Raw genomic sequence first — 16,540 nt, 5'->3', positions numbered from 1 at the left:
GTATCCTGATCGTACTACTGTTTCCTATCAATATGTAATTACACTTACTTACCGAACCACGTATGACTCCATTTACAGCTTTGAGATTATATTTGAGGTAAATTTAGCACCATCCGTAAATAAGATGCTCTCGAACTGTGATGATATCATCCGACAGCACAAAGCGGCCTGCCTGCGTGTCACATCCTTGCTCGCCTGCAAGGATCTGATCTGGGTAGGTACTAGTGCCGGTGTATTGCTAACCATAGCAGCTCACAATGTTGCCAAAGGATCATCGTTACCGGCAGTGACGGGTAGGTTTCAAATTAGTCTTGTTAAAAGACAATTAATTTACTAACTACTCGCTCGTTTATTTTGTATGTTTCTTTACTCAGGTCTTCCTCACGGTCATACCGGGCATGTGCGGTTTTTAACATTCGTTGAATCACCGGACAGCGACGCGGATCTAGTGCAGGAAGGAAGCGTATCGTCGGCCGGTGCCCAAAACTCCGCCGGATCGGGAAAAGCGGGCAAAGCATCCCTGCAAGACTTGCTCGTAATTTCCGGTGGTGATGGTTACGAAGATTTCCGAAGTGCGGGCAATAACACCATGAGTGAGGTGGCTGGTCGTGAGGACAGTACCAACCATCTGCTACTGTGGAAGGTGTGAAACGCTGTCGGCCATTGATTGGTCCCGAAGGAGTACCGTTTGTTACGCACACTATTTGTTTTGTTACATTTGTTTTGGAAAACAGAATTAACCCGAATTCGCTCAAAGCATCTCGGGTGGCATCAATGGAGGATGCGGTATAGGTGCAAGCTGGTCTTGCAAATTTTTGGAAGAAAGATATATTTTTTCTTCTCTGTTTTTTTACCCGTTCCGTATACATTCGAATATGGTTTCGAAAGTTTTGTTTGATTGCGTACATTAAGCGTGCGCACAGTGAGCCGTTAACACGGATAAGACAATAAGCGTTTGCGAAAACCTTTATGCAAGTTTGTAATATCTGCTCGCTTTTACCGGCTCACTAGCAACAAGTTGGGTTTGGTGGAAGGAGTGGATTTAGTTTCTGTTTGTTTGTTTGTTTGTTTGGTTAGCCAGCCATCTTTGGCCACTATTCCAAAGTACTTACGAGTACTGTATGTACGAGCGTTACGTTGCAAACTATAATAGACATCGTAAAGAGAGAGAGAGAAAAAAAACACACAATCTCTATCAAAATTACACATGATAGTAAGTTACCGGCAGCAAATGTTGACTGTCACGCAGATTCCGCTTTAGCAATGTTGGGCTTTCCTTATCGTTTTTTTTTGTGTATCGAATTTACTGATTAATGATTACGGATACTAAACAACCGCAGTGTGTAAGACTATCAAAACTACTAGCCTAACCCTAACTTGACTGTTTCTAGTTGTTAAAGTGAAGCACCGATAAAGTGCAGTTGCAGTGCGTGTGCTATCAAGTGATGAAGATGAAGCATAAACTTACCAAAATGTTGTTGCTCGCGCCAAACAACAACCAACCGCCAATCCGTGAAATCCAATTGAATCAGTTAACAAAATCGAAGTGTTTGTGCGCGCCACATATATTTCCGGCCTTCCAGCACATTAAGATACGCTACAGCCAAGCGTAAATGTAAATATGCATGCTAGTCGAAAAACTCAAAAAAAAAAAAGTATAATACTACAACAACACTGAGCCTGTTGGGGACGGGTGAGTTTACTATACATTCGCAAACCGAAGTAAAAGGTAAATATAGGTAGAACATTCGTACTTACGTTTTGAAACTGTTTTTTTTTTTTGAAGCCATGCACAAAACCAGACGCATCGGGGCCAAGCAGCATGGCTGCGTTTGTCACGAATATCTTGCAAGAAAAAACAAAAACGGAAAAAAGAAAGATAAAAAACCAAGTATTCCAGAATGATTCATTTTGTAAGCCATACCCATCACCATTTTGTGCAAATAACCGAACCGATGCAAAAGAGGCCATGAATGCAACATGGCCGAGCAAGCATATAGGGCGCGCGTATATGTTACAAGATGCGTTCTGTAAACATATATTTATATAGGCATATTATATTAAAAAATTGCGTCAGAAACGTTAGAATGATTGGATTTGTGTGAGTACAGACGAACGATTTCGGTGCCTGATCGGGGAATGACGATCTTGCACGAATCGAAAAAATAAGTTTAATCCATTTGCTTTTGGGTAAATTTTCAAATTGTTTTATTTATCGCCAAAAAACCCCCTACGGCAATGTATATGTTTCCAAGATAAAATAAAAAAAAAACACTCACACTCATACAGAAGCGACGTTACCGAGTAATTAGCCAACTTACTTACTAAACCTTTACGTTTACTGTATCGATACATAGTTTTTTTTTCTTCTTTATGTTAGGGTTTTCCACACGCTCTAAGATTAGGCAATAGGTACGTGGAAAACCTACTATAAACCGTGAAATATGCAGCACCATAGTACGATTTACGAATAATACTTTGTAAACTATTCCGGAATAGTTGAGCGGAAGAAAAAGCAAGAGGAAAATGGACGGCGAAATACAATTTGTTTTTGTCGAAATCGATCGATTTTCCGGTTGTTTAGTGGAAATTTATCGTAACGTTGATGACAATCCGATAGAAGTCTTATGTCTTATTAACATGAAAGAACTGATACATTGTTTGTTGTAAAATACCTTTGTTTTCAAGCTGTGGAAGCTCATCTAAAGCTTGGTTAGTTGCAGTTTGTGTTGTACAAAGCGGCCACTAGCGTACAGTGCCCTGGTGCCCTGTCCATGTTTACCGTGACATCATTCGAGATCATGCGAGAGGTCATAACGTTACTAGAACTAGACGGGTGGGTTGTCATAAATATAACTACCCCCTCACTCACACACACACACACGCGGGGGTCTCATCTTGGCGTGAAGATTTAAGCGTGTGAAAATGCAGCTTTAATGCCTAATTGTTCTACCGATTGTGTAGCTAACAATTTGTCGCGTACGATGATGCGGTTGAAAGCGAGGTTTTCAAATTTTGCATTACTTTCTACCTTCGGGTGGCAATGTAATTTAAAATTTAACTAGCAGTGTAATAAAAATAACGACTATTTCAATTGGTTTAATTGCAAGTTTTTAGAGAACTATACAATTAAAATATGTTAATAAATCTTCCATATGGAAGCAAAGAAGGGTATGCAATGTCGTGTCATTAACCCGAGTCCGACCTTGACCGTATGAAGAACTGTGAATCGAAAATGATTTCTGTTACATCATTTCTATCGTTCGATGTAAAAAGTACGCACGTTTGTGTCCATGCGGCATGAAGTAGCTGCTGGTTGACGGTTTTTCGTTATGGTCTTGATCCGTGGGCGTTGTATCGCTTTCTGTCCAAACGTTCCGATGGTGTACGGCGAAAGAACTGGGTCACAGGGAAAAGGTGAAAAAATGATGAAGCTTACTAAGGTCTATTGTAAAAGCTAAATTAAAACCAAAGTACTGGACAACTTTATTTGTTTTGTAGTTTTGTACGCATGAAATGTAAATTAAATTTAGTTATTTAAAGATTGTTTCATTTTTTTTAGTATCAAAGCGCTTGACTAGATAGAAAACCATTCCAATGTTCCTGCTCGTGATCATTACAGAGAGTCAGATTGGAATTCTAAACTCACGACATGTTGAACGCTTTACACAATAATATAAGACGACTCGCGAGATACATAAAATAATTTACATGTTCTTTTATCCAAAAAAAAACTTTTATAAAATCTTACTACATCTTGCCTTATTTGAAAAACATTAGGCAAGAAGATTAGCTCCTATTTACCAGGAAGCTTTCAGCCAACAAATATTGTTATGCAGCCTCATCACGTACAAGCGGAATTTACATTTACATAAAATCCTTGAATTAGTTAAGAAACCCTCCTTTACAGAACGGGTGTACCGAACGAAGTGTGATTAGCGTCGGAGTTTAGTGGACACTGCTGGATTGTCTGCGTTCCAGGTTCTCCCCTCAAAAAAAAAAAAAACGCTTTTGTAACTCTCCACCTGTATTTACACACAAAAAAGGGGAAAAAAGAACACAGGGAGCTGCGACAAATCAACGGACCATTGCTTGTTTATGGTTCGGGTATATGTGACGAAGGTTAAAAAACTGACCCTGGATACCAATTTGTGTTGTTTTTCTTTCTTTCTCTTCTGATGGATGCTCTTTTTTTCTCCCGTTGTGCTGATCATCATTGTTTCCGCCAAGCCCGAGGAGATGACCGTAACCCTTTGGACAACGCATGTACGGTAACGCAGCTATCGCGCACCTGGCCCGGACAAACCTCCACCAAAACAATGACCAACGCATGATTCATAGCTGCAGGAAGCGCTGCTACTCGATGCGTATACGCAACACAACTGGAGGTTCCGTACACGGCGTGTGGAATGGTTTTGAATCGACCGCATTCAAAGGCCGGTTGTATGCCCGGGGTAGGAAACGATCCAAAGTGTCCATGTGGTGTCAACTTGGGTGGAAGCCGACTGTACGTTTCTTCTTGAAAGAATGTGTGAGATGCCTTCCCGTGGTTTTTGGTAGTTGCTTTCCATACGTTATGGAATAGTCGCACCGTTGCCAACGAAGTTCGCACTACAATCATGAAGGGGGCTAACATCTCACCTGTAGCCGACCCGGGGGGGCGGTGCGTTCTGCACAAACCATGTGGGGGAATGTTTCGATGGATGGGTGTATAAAAAGCGAAAGCATCCAAACAGACGGTGCTTAGTCGCGATCGAGTGTCGGCAGTGATCGAGAGAACCGTTCGAATCGGTACGAGTGGTTGTGAATCAGTTCATACTTAAACTACTGTGCTAAGTAGTTAACGAAGTTAGTGCAAAGTGATTTAAACTGTGAAATTTGTTAAACGAGCAAAATGTTGCGCGGTTCTGTAAGTGTATTTCTAGTTATGAAGTTTCCGTTAGAATTGATTTGTGTATCGTGATGCTTGAAGTTTGAAGTTCTAGTTATCAAAGTTTGCTCAAAAACAAAACAAAAATCTATAAATTTACAATATGAAAAAAATACATGAGAAAACATACAAAAGATTTGTAACAACATAAAAAAACATGATAATTTTTAAACAAAACAACAAATACAAAAATAAATTACAAAACAAAGCAAAGTGAGAGATTGTATAAGCGAATAATCGAAAAAATAAAAAGTCAGATTACTAAAAGTTAAACATACAAAACCATTTAAAATTTGTTTAAATTACATTAAAATTTTTATAATAGTTATATTTACAACTCCAATTCCAACTCCAAACAAAATCAATTTTTTTTGTACTATTAGAAAAGCAAACTTCAAAAAAAAGAAAGAAAAAACTTTATGCCAGAATACAACAATGGGCTATTGACTGTATCAACGGGGAATATACTTTTCGGGCCGGGTACTCGAACTTCATCAAAGCGATATTACATTACACAGCAGTACGTGTTTGCTTACTTGTTCATCATTACATTTTTGATTGTGTTTGCAGGTTGCGTTGTTCGTTTTGATTGCGATTGTGTCCGGTGCTGCAGCGACCTTTGGATACGGGCTGCTTGGTGGGACAGGTATGGTTTATTGATTCGAGATGCTAAATTCGTATTGCTACGGCTCCGAATTGTTGCCGTTTTTGTCAGCCGGAAAGCCAATTTCCCACGCTGTGTGTGTTATACTAGGCGAATGTTGAACTTTTTTTGTTTGAATGTGCGTTATTCTGTTGTTTTGTTCATTGTATGAGTAATTAAAAAAAACTTGTTTCTTGCTGATTTTTTTTTCAAAAGTAGATTACAACAATTTCCGTTAAACATGTATGTGTTTCTTACAAATAAATTTATAGCAAAACTATGCAAAATGTTATTTTAAAAAAGTTGCTTAAAAGTGTTTAAAGAATAACATCAAAAACATAAACAAACGTCAATCATTGCTTTAATTAAATTTAAATCTACTTTACCTTCTTAAGGATATAATGGCGGATATGGTGGAGGCTGGGGTGGATACAATGGATATGGAAACTATGGTAGCTATGGGGCAGGTTATCAACCGTATGGCTACGGATATGGTAAGTTACACAGGCGATGAAGTTTACACTTTGTTTAATTCGATCGCGTTCATTCAATCCCTCTTAGGATATCCTGGCAAATATGGTGACTATGGTGGTTATGGAGGATATGGAGGCTATGGTGGATATGGAGGATATGGTGGATATGGTGGATACGGTGGTGGCGGTTATGGAGGATACGGAGGATACGGAGGGTACGGAAGTGGCTACGGAGGGTATGGAGGATTAAAACCTTACTACCGATAAACGGACGGCATACGGCGGATGCCAGTTTAGTGGATAAGCCTGTCTAGTGTTAAATTCGTTTGCGTTTAAATGTGATAAACTTCGTTCTTTTACCGTTAGCTTGTTTTAATTTCACACCGGATTGGAATAAACTCTCGTTCAAAGCTCATTGTTTGCCAATCTTTTTCTTTTCCAATCAGAGCGTTTACCTCCATATAGCAAGGATTATCCATAACGGGTTTCTGCAAAGTTTGCTCTTAATGCGAGGGCGTCCAACACGGTCAACCGTGGAATTTGTCGGCCAAGGTCGTTCGTTTACTAATGGAGTTTTGGTGTTGGAGTGAGAGACAGACCGGGTAGAGTTTGACCATGGAACCACTTTTCTCTTTTAGGGCATATGATCGTATGAAAGTTTGAACTTGTTGTTTTCTTAACGGTACGACCGGATCGGTTGAATTAGCGAATGAACTGTAATTTAAACTGGTGCTTTGTAGTGTTCAAAAATATCATTAAAAAAATTACTCAAAAAAAGCTAAGGCCTTGGGAAATTTTCAAATTTTTAGATTTTTTTTATTTTTTTGTCTTTTTTGTATTTAAAGCTTTATTTGAGTGAAAAGAAACTTATGTCAACCAATTGGCATTAAAATAAATCAATTTAATTTTTTTGCAAAATTGCTCAAAAAAATTTAAGGCTATAGCCTTAAAATATTTTCAAATTTTTAGAATTTTTGATGTTTTTTGTTAGTTTTTATTCTTTTTTTATTTAATGCATTATTTGAGAGAAAAGAAAATTATTTTAAGCAATTGGCATTAAAATAAATCAATTTATAAAATTTTGCTAAATTTCCCAAAAAAAAACTAAGGCTATAGCCTTATGAAATTTTCAAATTTATAGATTTTTTTATTTTTTCATAATTTTTTATTCTTTTTTTTTATTTAAAGCATTATTTGAGTGAAAAGAAACTTAGTTCAACCAATTGGCATTAAAATAAATCCGTTTATAAAATTTTGCAAAATTACTCAAAATAAGCTAAGGCTGAAATTTTGAAATGAAATTTTCAAATTTTTAGAATTTTTTTATTTTTTTTTGTTAGTTTTTATTCTATTTTTATTTAAAGCATCATTTGAGTGAAAAGAAACTTATTCAACCAATCCGCATTAAAATAAATCAATTTTTAAAATTTTGCTAAATTTCCCAAAAAAAAAACTAAGGCTATATATAGCCTTAAGAAATTTTCTAATTTTTAGAATTTTTTTCTATACAGAGCGAGAAGAATATTCATTTGGCTAGTTTGGGTATTGTACACATATATTCCGTTCCAATTCATTTTTGTTTCAACTCACTCGCACATTTTCGTTCCAACTCACGTATTTACTCTTTTTGCAACTCGACTTACCACGGCTACATGTTTGCACTCATGAGTGAGTAAGTGAATAAAAGAGTCGCTAAAACTCCTCGTCGTGAGTGAACGAAACTTGTTCAATACAACGTTTCAACTCACTATCTCTTACTCTTACTCACTTTGCACATCCATACGATCGCAAACCTCCAGGTCGTGTGGCTATCGCACGACTAAGCATATGAGTCTCGGAAAAGCAAATTTTTGTATCTGTCGAATTGACCATCAGTTCAGATTTTCCATCTGTGTTGGCCTGTGTAGCCATCGATCATAAGATCCAATTATCCAATTTCTTAAATTTCCAGTAATAAAATTCGATCGGCGACGAACAGTGTCGATGCAGTTGCTCGCAACGGTGGTAACCAATAAAATAGTTTTGTTAAGTTAATTACTAGTATCCGAAAGAAGCTTCGATTGATCTTCTTTGCAGATTCTCTTTCTTTCCACAGCTGCCATAATGCTGCATACAGTTTTGTTTACATTGTGAGCAAAAAATAATTTATTTTAAAACATATATGTACGTATAATGCTTCATACAGCTGTTGCGTGTGTTTGCTGAACGTAACTCTTTATACATGCTACCAGTTTTGAACCCAAAAAAAAAGAACTTCACTTCGAAACTTAACAATATTCAACAATGTGTTTGTGGTATCGATATAGGTATTGATAGTGTGTGGTACGAAAGAAACTGTCGCCGCAAATAGATTAGATCTATTATCCTCCTTTTCGCTACACAACTTTTAACTGCCTGTAATTGGAACTCAACTTGCTAAGCGAAACTATGCCTTCGACGCATCTACATATTCACCTTTGATGCATGACTGCTAGAATATATAGTTCATTAATATTATTGTTCGGCCTCTGAGCGTACTGCATTAGCTTATCTACTATTATTATTATACTGTGTTTGACACACACACAGATGCACACACACGTACGGGAAATTACTATGGTAGTTTCATGAATTAATTCATTTTGTTTTCCAACTGTATCTTATTCAACTGTAATCCATTGTTGCTCCTGCCCACTAAAATTCTTACCAAACCAGGCAAGGCTGCCACTAATGGTGCTGCTTTTCTCACGCTTGCTTACCATAGCACGTATGTTTTGGGTGTAATTCTATCCATCAACATTGCCAATGTTAAACCCATTTTCATTAAGTGCATCCACTTTCTTCTCAACCTACACCTATCACGTAACTATTTCGTATAGTTTTGTTTAAAAAAAAAACAGAAGTTTTGATTCAAATTGGATTGAAAATTGACTTTCATGCAGAACGGGGATTTTTAAATTCATCTCTTTAAACACTCTGCAAACCATTGTTTCTAATGGGATTGCGATATTAATTCGTTTAATTTGCTTTACTTTAAAAAAAGGCACAATTCGCGCCTAACTGGGTACGTGCTTCTTGATTGGTAAGGAATTTGGAGAGAAATCTGTTCATGAAAAGCATATATAGATATAGTTGCTTGTCGATGAATGATTAAAAAACGGTCCCTCTTTTATAATGCCACACGCATGTAATGAAGGGAATAACGCGATATTTAGTTGGAATAAACATGTTAACAGGGATATTAAACATTGGTTATCTATTTAAAAATAAAAACCGCCATGTTACATGTGACGCACAATAGGAATGAATATACTATTGGGTGCGGAAAAAACGGATACAAAAATATACTCTCTTGATACGGATTTTGATACGAATCGAGTAGTAGCACCCATATCGTAATGCTTTCTTGTTAGCAAAATGATATCTTAAACCGCCCTAAACCGTTGTAAGAGGAACGGCTTCCAAGTGCAGTTTTGTTTTTTTTCACAGCTTTAGATTAATTTTTCACGTTTTACAGCAAACTGTAGCAACTGTAGACTGCCATTTGTGCCATTCCAAAATGAAACAAAATTCACGGCACCACTGCAAAAACAGTTAAAACAATGGTGTACAATGCACCAGGGAAGGAAATTATGCCATCAGTTGGCACGCACGTGTCTGTGTCTGTGCTCGGAGAAAGGAAACATGCTACTAACTAACCACGCTACCGAACTCACCGTAGTAGATAAATCACGAATTTTAAGCATTTCCGTAATGACCCGTGTAACAGGACTAGGGGAACGATTAGCTCGGAAGCGGTTTTTAAATTTTAAAGCCTGCCTAATCTGTCTGCACCAGCCCAGGACATGTACAGGATGTTCCGCAATACTGTACTACACACTAGCACGATTAGAACGATCTATATTTTAAAACAGCCTCGAGATCCTGCAAAGAGAAGAAACCAGCTATGAATGCAACTTGTAAGCATTAAAACCGACGGAGCTGTACATACGCTATCCTACGATAGTGGTTAAGCCATTCCTCAAGCAGTTGAGCGACTAATAGTGGACGTTTGTGAAGCTTCTGCTGCGCGACAAGCAATCCTCCTTCGGTTTCGCACACTTCTAACCATTGCCGGAGTAGCATTTCTTCGCGACCAGTCTTTGAAGGAGGTGATAAGGGAGAAAAAAATGGAACAGATTACAAATACTCATATCAATCGATTAATAACGGTTAGCATTACCTCATTTTTGGTCAAAAAATGAATCGGCAGTAGCTTCATCTCACAGTCCATCAGAGGCAAAAAGGTAATGTCTTCCCGGTCGTCCCGTGTTGCATCGATTCGTGAGTAGGGATCGGTCGGTACAAGCGCGCTAAAGTGACCCCGTGTGTATCCAAGCGCAATCGGGGATGTGATGCAGAAGCTCTGTTCCCACAGCAGCGGCAGATAAACACCTTCGAACCGGGCCAATCCAATGTCTTCACCGCGAAAGCTTTTCACGTACTTTACGCCGTACACAATGATCGGTCGGCGCATGATGTGTGCCAGGGCAAAGATGTGTAGCTGCTCTAGGGACGATCCCGGATGACTAGCTAGCGATAGTAGCGTGTTCCAGTCCTTCTCCAGCTGCATCTCACCGACGGTGTACTGAAGCAAAGCCGCCTGAAACAGTTCATTCTCTTTCCAACGTGGATAAAAACTGCAAACAGACATGCAATAGTAAGAAAGACATTCGTTTTGTAGCCACTTTAGAGTGGTTTTTGTATACTTACATATGACTGCACTGGTGTAAGCTGTCAGCCAACGCCCGGCGGAGCGTATTATCGCGATCAAATACACCCCAGGTTGCCTGCATGACGGAATCGAGCAAACAGTCACCGGCGCTACGATTCCACAGCACCATCAACCGCGAACCGAGCCGTTCCGTGATTTCTAACGACCAGTTCAGTGCAGGCGGTGGCATCTCCAGCTGTTTTTGCGCATCCTTGTCCAACAACTCCTCGTACAGCTGCTCCTGCAGCACCAGCGGAAGCTCCTCGATATCGGCCGGCAGCGAAAAGGTGGCATGTTCATTCACGAACTGGCAGTTGAAAGACGCCTTGCGTATACGTAGCGATTGCGCAAAGTGGCGACGTATGTCGCTGGCAAGATCCGGTGCAACATAGGCCGGCACTCGCTTAATACCGGGACCGGAGCCGGAAATTTGGGCCAACAGTAGTGGCAACATCTCGTCACGATGAAACCTGATGGCCAGATGAATCAGCGTGTGACCAACGTCAAATGCACAATTGTTGCGGCTAATAAGAAACGCTTCTGCGGATGTAAGGGCCCGGCTTGGATCGCCACCACACTCCAGATAGGCTTCCACGGCCCCTATATTGTTTTCCGCTATACCGACGCATGCATTCAACCAGTCCCAGTCCGGTTGTCGACGCAGTAGCTGCAGATAGCGCTCCTGCTTACACGCATCCATATTGTTGATCGAGTCGGCATGGCCTACAAACTGTTGGTTGCGCTTGTTGTTCACCATGATGTTGCTAGCCACGTTGATACTGTTCTCGTCGTGTTCCGGGGACGCTTTAGCGGCTGCTTGATTACTTTTGTTTCCCACGTTACTGCTGGGCGACTCACGCGCATGTAAGCACATTGAACACTTGAGCGATTTTGGCCAATTTTCGTACGTACAAACGGAACAAAACCACTTGCCCGTATTGCTGGGTGAGCTGGCCACGGCCCGACCCATAGTGTTGACGGGCGAAGAGGACACTGGTGAGGGTGAGTGTTTGGAATCACTCGCACAGCCTTTCCCGACCGGTTCACTGTCTGGTGCGGGCGTTGCTAAACGTGAACTCGAACCGTACGAAGCACCCGATGCAGGAGAATTGTTGCGATTACGCTTACCACTTCCAGTGCCGCTTGTGCACACGCTTGTTCCATCGTCACCGGGGCTGGCACTACGGCAAATGTTCATTGCATTCAGCTGATCGCTAATGCTATCGTACTCGCTGATCACTTTTGGTGGAGATGCTTTCTGCTGCAGTTGTTGCTGCACTGGCATCAGCTCCTCTTTGCGTACGGTATCGCACTGTAGACACCGTCTGGTGTGGGGAAGATTCAAATAGGTACATGCCGTACATGGCCATCGTTGATTAGTATCAAGCTCTGCGATCGTTGTCGATTTTACAGCACCACTTGCTAGATTAGGGTTCGATCGATTCGTCGCACTAAGCTGTTGAGTTGGGCTTAAGCTGCCGCATCGAAGAGAAATTGAAGTAAGAAAAACAGAGAGTGAAAGTCATTTGTTAGTCATTGGACGTCATGCGTAGAGTGCGCTATACACGCATGGGACGATAGTTACCGAAAGATATCCTCCTTAAGAAGCGGCTTCGGACCTTTACACATGATACATTTAAGGGACATCGGGTAGTTTTCGTACGTACAGTATTCGCAGATCCATTTTGGTTGCTGCTGGGAGCAATGCTGTTCCTGTAGTGTTTCATCCAGCGGTTGTTGTTGTGGTGATTGCTGTTGCAGTTCAGTTTCCCGTTCTTGATGCTGTTGTTCTGGCTTGTTCGTAGACGACGAACCCGACATACTAGCAGGCAGAACACCACTCCTAATACCAAACCGAAAGGACGATTTTTAGTATTGGATTCGGTCGGTTCGTTTGTCGTCGGCTACAACAAAGATTGAAGGATACAAAATTATTGCAAAGGAGATTCCCACACACACAATTTGTTTACTGAGAAGATTTGGGTCAATCAGCTGCTTGAAGAACGAGTGGCGGTGTGTGTGTGTGTGTGTGTGTATTTTTGTGGTTTGTGTGCGTGTTTATGATGAAAGAACACAAGCGCTGGCTTGACAACGCGTAATCGCAAAACATACTAACTGCACTGTTCGCTAGTAAACAGAAGGAATGAAGGAGACACCAAACAGCTAATTGTAGCAAAACATACTGCGAAATTTAGTTAGCCACAGATTTATCATTGCGTACTTCTTGGTAAAACGAACTGACCCGTTAGCTTCGGCAGCGAACAAAAATAGCACCAGCACGTACAGTAGCAGCAACAGCAGCAGTGCGCCCCTAAATATCGAGCGATATTTGCCAACACTTTTCAACTATTGTGCCATCCACCACAGTTGCGCCACCACAGTTTCGGATTCACAGCTACGGAAAAACCATCAAGCACACGTACTGCGCTTACTAGAACTACGGTTGGAAGGAAGGAAACTTTACGAACACCTCGGATCCATGTAGTTATTCAGATTCCGATGATTTATTTACGAAATCATCGTATTCATCTTGATTTGGGATTTTTTCCTATATGTTGAAGTTTTGCTTGACAGTTTACGTAATTTTGCCCGATGAAAATACTGCTTCAATTCATTCTACAATTCGCTGACAGCACTGTGCTAAAAACGTGTTCAGTACTCCGGTCAAAATTTTATTGGTGCTTTGTGGTAAGTAATTTTTGTGAGAAATGCGCGTTTTTTTATTGAAAATAGTATAAATTGCATTGCACAGTGAAGAATAGAGGTCTTTCTTCCTATTAAGATTCCCTCGTGTGGCGTGTGTGGTTAATTTTGTCTTTATTTTGGAAACCTTCATCGAAGAGCAGTTGTTTTCCCATTAAAATTACAAGTGCTTCGGAATCGTTTCTTGATCCCTATTAAGCATTAATGTGCTAAGCAATCGATATCACTCAACTACTTAGCCTAATATACTTACAGCATTTTTTTATCATGTTTCGTGTGTTTACGTCAACGGCCAGATTCGTGTGGCAATTTAAATGAAACCCGTAAAATATTTCGACTTTGACAGCTAATTGTTATTGTTTTGTTTTGTAAAAATAAAGATAAAGGACGAAAAGGCCGCATCGACTGGCTGGGCGATAGTACATTGTGATTGATTAAATGTTTTAAAGCAATAACTAATAACGATGGAAAACATATATTCCCCAAGAACGGAAAAAGTGGTATCTGTGGGGGACGCGTTGGCCGAATTCCAGAAGGAACTGTTTCCCGACCTTTTGAATAAGATAGTTGATTCGGATCACGACATCATGGAAGCGATGGGCCTCGGTGGAAACAATGCCGAATTCGATAAGCTTCTTGGATCGGTAGATGTTGGTCAACTGTCTAGCCCAAAAGATATACCGGTGAGACCGTTCCATACACATCGCATCTCCGTCCGGCCAAAACTGGTAGAGATGCCACCCAAGGCAGCACGATTCAGCTGTGTGCAACGGGTATTTAGTCGCCGCAGTGCAAAGGATCAGCGGAATATAGATGTAAAGCTTAGATACAATCGTCACAAATACATGGAAAGGAAACAAGAGCTAGAATTGGTCAAAGATTTGGTTCCATTTCAAGAAATGGTGCTGGTACTCCGGTTTTATGAGCCCTTCAAGTACAAAGCAGCACGCCGATTAGGTCATCCAAAGTTCAACCAAGAGTATTATGTACTTAGTTCGCAGTACTTAACAGAACTGAAGGATGCAATATTTTGCCATTGCGATTCGGGACCCTACTACGAAATAAGCGAGAACAGAACGGCGGAAGCAACCGAATCACTACCAAAACCAGGGTTCTTTTTTATCCACGATACGTTCTATAATGATTTCCGCGATGATTCGAATCACGATTACTCGGAGGATATTCGGAAATGGGCCGAGCGTCAATCCTTAATCGGAGAGCTGAAATCGAAACGAATGGAAGAAACACGCTTTGGAAACTTAAAATTTCGTATTGGATACCCTCAGGTAAGGCGCTATTGTTAGTATCTGGTGGTATTGCGCGCTAATGATGAATTTTGTCGTTTCAGTTGTACCAACATCAGGGAAACTGTGAGCATTTATTCGTGATAAGTGATTGTCGGCTGCTGGCGTCATCCGATATTCTAACGAGAGCTCGCTACCCGTGGCTTAACTCTTACGGATTAGGCCGTGATGTTCCTTGTAACATCTGTGGCCATTGTCAGGCACAGTACATTGTGCAAAACAGTAATCGACACATATTCGATCCTGCTTACATCTGTGAAAATTGCCTTGATACGTATCATTACAAGGACGGGCAAAAGATCGGAGAGTTCGATTTGTTCAAGTTTTCTCTTATGATGGTTCGTGCCAATGAGGAGGTAGATGACGAAGCATCCACTTCACAATAAACGAAGAAATGTATAGGAAATTAAGTTTAATTTTTATTCATGCTGTGCATTACCGCGAGAACGACACGAACGATAATCACTTGTGCTTCTCTAGCTGTGCACGCAGCTGCTGATTGAAATCATCTTCCACATTGTCGTCATCCCAATTATCTTCCCATACGCTCAGTTCTTCCTCGTCCTCCTTGTTTCCGGTCCAATCTGTGGAAGAGAACATGGTAAAGAAACACTTAATATTCACGAACCAGCGAAGTATGTATCTTTGACCAGATACGGAATATCCCTTGTTTATGTCGAACATAACCATTTCGTACCTTCGGCGGGAAACTCCTCAAACTCGTCGTCTTCTTCGAGAAGGCCGAGATCTAGCTTGGGCTTTTCCTTGTTTTCCTTATCCGACATGGTTGCAGTTTGTGGATGCTTTATGAAAATAACAAAATGATTCTCGCCGCGCGATGAAGTTGCTTATTTCGGTGTACACAATTTTGACAACGATGACAATCAACGTCAAGGTCCCTAGAGTCACCTTGCTAGAACCATCTTGAATTGAACGAAGCTTTCGTTGAAATGTCGCATAGTGGTTAAATTTATATTTCATTTTTTGCTCGAGAAATTGTATTTTTTAACTTTTAATTGTTTTAAAGCTATTTTCTTAATTCTTGTGATGGTTTTTTGTAAGTATGATCGTGTTGTATCACTAAAGACAGGAACACGAGTAGATATACAAAGTCTCCCAGATGGGAAATTTTTGTACTTTTTGTAATTTTCAGTGTAGGAATAAAGAGGTTTTCTAAATGAATGTTAAAACAATAATTAAAAACACATCTAGTCCCATCTTACTGGTTTAAAATAAGATAAAGACTTATTTACTTAGCAAACAAAATTAAATTCATTAACCTCACTCCTAAATTTAACGGATAAAAAAATTTCCTCGCAACTTCGTTCAAAAGGTATTTTTTATTTTATGGTGCTGCTAATCTAAAACAAAAGTAATTATAGCAAAATATGGATGGTATAATTATAATATCCTTATGGTAACAATATTTATCAGCCATAAAACTTCATTTATAGCGAAATATCCTTTTAAGCGAGAGCTGAACTGTAAATAGTCATATAAAATCGTTCAGGACATTATGGCGTTTTGGTTAAATTATACCAAGGATATTTGGTTGTCATATTAACTAATCTGCCATAAGTTAAAAGCTTTCGTTTATGTTACTGCAGAATATCCTTTTGCGAATATCCTTTCCAAATAGAAAATCCTGTCTTAAGAAAATATCCCTGTATCACAAGATTTATTGTAAACAGTTCAAGGAATTACTCTTTCATGAAGGATAATTTCAAATATTTAATAACAACGCAATAATAACAA

General features: G+C 39.9%; 5 protein-coding genes across 9 annotated transcripts in view; 3 read left to right on the top strand and 2 right to left on the bottom strand.

The window, feature by feature from the left end:
* Nucleotides 1–2,564, top strand: part of LOC125766534 (uncharacterized) — a 68,282-nt gene extending 65,718 nt beyond the window's left edge. For both annotated transcript variants that reach the window (XM_049432571.1, XM_049432570.1), the window contains exons 18-19: nt 79–293; nt 375–2,564. In XM_049432571.1, coding sequence (XP_049288528.1) covers nt 79–293; nt 375–649 — 490 coding nt within the window. In that variant the 3' untranslated portion in view covers nt 650–2,564. The remainder of the gene's footprint in view (nt 1–78; nt 294–374) is intronic.
* Nucleotides 2,565–4,611: 2,047 nt separating this feature from the next.
* LOC125766565 (uncharacterized) lies at nt 4,612–6,461 on the top strand. Its single transcript, XM_049432632.1, has 4 exons — nt 4,612–4,909; nt 5,501–5,576; nt 5,969–6,067; nt 6,135–6,461. Exons 1-4 carry the CDS (start codon nt 4,895–4,897, stop codon nt 6,311–6,313), a joined length of 369 nt encoding a protein of 122 aa, XP_049288589.1. The 5' UTR covers nt 4,612–4,894; the 3' UTR covers nt 6,314–6,461.
* Nucleotides 6,462–8,162: 1,701 nt separating this feature from the next.
* On the bottom strand, nt 8,163–13,338 carry LOC125766544 (ubiquitin thioesterase trabid). 4 transcript variants are annotated; one of them, XM_049432593.1, is made up of 6 exons: nt 13,000–13,338; nt 12,364–12,682; nt 10,778–12,253; nt 10,248–10,704; nt 10,017–10,165; nt 8,163–9,949 (listed from the first exon to the last, which is right to left on the bottom strand). In XM_049432593.1, the coding sequence occupies exons 2-6, from the start codon at nt 12,597–12,599 to the stop codon at nt 9,931–9,933; spliced, it is 2,337 nt and encodes a 778-aa protein (XP_049288550.1). In that variant the 5' UTR covers nt 12,600–12,682; nt 13,000–13,338; the 3' UTR covers nt 8,163–9,930. The 4 variants fall into 4 exon arrangements, with proteins under 4 accessions (XP_049288550.1, XP_049288549.1, XP_049288551.1 ...); XM_049432592.1 differs by having other exon boundaries at nt 13,021–13,338; XM_049432594.1 differs by having other exon boundaries at nt 13,063–13,338.
* Nucleotides 13,339–13,376: 38 nt separating this feature from the next.
* On the top strand, nt 13,377–15,184 carry LOC125766558 (snRNA-activating protein complex subunit 3). Its single transcript, XM_049432623.1, has 3 exons — nt 13,377–13,466; nt 13,862–14,767; nt 14,830–15,184. The coding sequence occupies exons 2-3, from the start codon at nt 13,946–13,948 to the stop codon at nt 15,169–15,171; spliced, it is 1,164 nt and encodes a 387-aa protein (XP_049288580.1). The 5' UTR covers nt 13,377–13,466; nt 13,862–13,945; the 3' UTR covers nt 15,172–15,184.
* On the bottom strand, nt 15,183–15,669 carry LOC125766566 (26S proteasome complex subunit SEM1). Its single transcript, XM_049432633.1, has 2 exons — nt 15,483–15,669; nt 15,183–15,369 (listed from the first exon to the last, which is right to left on the bottom strand). The coding sequence occupies exons 1-2, from the start codon at nt 15,568–15,570 to the stop codon at nt 15,248–15,250; spliced, it is 210 nt and encodes a 69-aa protein (XP_049288590.1). The 5' UTR covers nt 15,571–15,669; the 3' UTR covers nt 15,183–15,247.
* Between the last annotated feature and the right edge of the window lie 871 nt (nt 15,670–16,540).

Source organism: Anopheles funestus, chromosome 2RL (assembly GCF_943734845.2).
Source record: "Anopheles funestus chromosome 2RL, idAnoFuneDA-416_04, whole genome shotgun sequence".
Lineage (NCBI taxonomy): Eukaryota > Metazoa > Arthropoda > Insecta > Diptera > Culicidae > Anopheles > Anopheles funestus.
Note: the sequence above shows the minus strand (reverse complement) of the source record. Positions and strands in the feature narration are given on the sequence as shown.

What these genes read in the sequence shown, in the direction of transcription:
- LOC125766565 (XM_049432632.1), top strand. An exon ending in CGGGCTGCTTGGTGGGACAG is followed by an intron (nt 5,577 to 5,968) that starts GTATGGTTTATT and finishes TACCTTCTTAAG; the next exon opens with GATATAATGGCGGATATGGT. An exon ending in ACCGTATGGCTACGGATATG is followed by an intron (nt 6,068 to 6,134) that starts GTAAGTTACACA and finishes AATCCCTCTTAG; the next exon opens with GATATCCTGGCAAATATGGT.
- LOC125766544 (XM_049432593.1), bottom strand. Translation starts at nt 12,599, where the DNA reads ATGTCGGGTTCGTCGTCTACGAACAAGCCAGAACAACAGCATCAAGAA. An exon ending in TTACACCAGTGCAGTCATAT is followed by an intron (nt 10,705 to 10,777) that starts GTAAGTATACAA and finishes GTCTGTTTGCAG; the next exon opens with TTTTTATCCACGTTGGAAAG. An exon ending in ATTTTTTGACCAAAAATGAG is followed by an intron (nt 10,166 to 10,247) that starts GTAATGCTAACC and finishes CCTCCTTCAAAG; the next exon opens with ACTGGTCGCGAAGAAATGCT.
- LOC125766558 (XM_049432623.1), top strand. Translation starts at nt 13,946, where the DNA reads ATGGAAAACATATATTCCCCAAGAACGGAAAAAGTGGTATCTGTGGGG. An exon ending in TTCGTATTGGATACCCTCAG is followed by an intron (nt 14,768 to 14,829) that starts GTAAGGCGCTAT and finishes TTGTCGTTTCAG; the next exon opens with TTGTACCAACATCAGGGAAA.
- LOC125766566 (XM_049432633.1), bottom strand. Translation starts at nt 15,570, where the DNA reads ATGTCGGATAAGGAAAACAAGGAAAAGCCCAAGCTAGATCTCGGCCTT. An exon ending in TGAGGAGTTTCCCGCCGAAG is followed by an intron (nt 15,370 to 15,482) that starts GTACGAAATGGT and finishes TCTCTTCCACAG; the next exon opens with ATTGGACCGGAAACAAGGAG.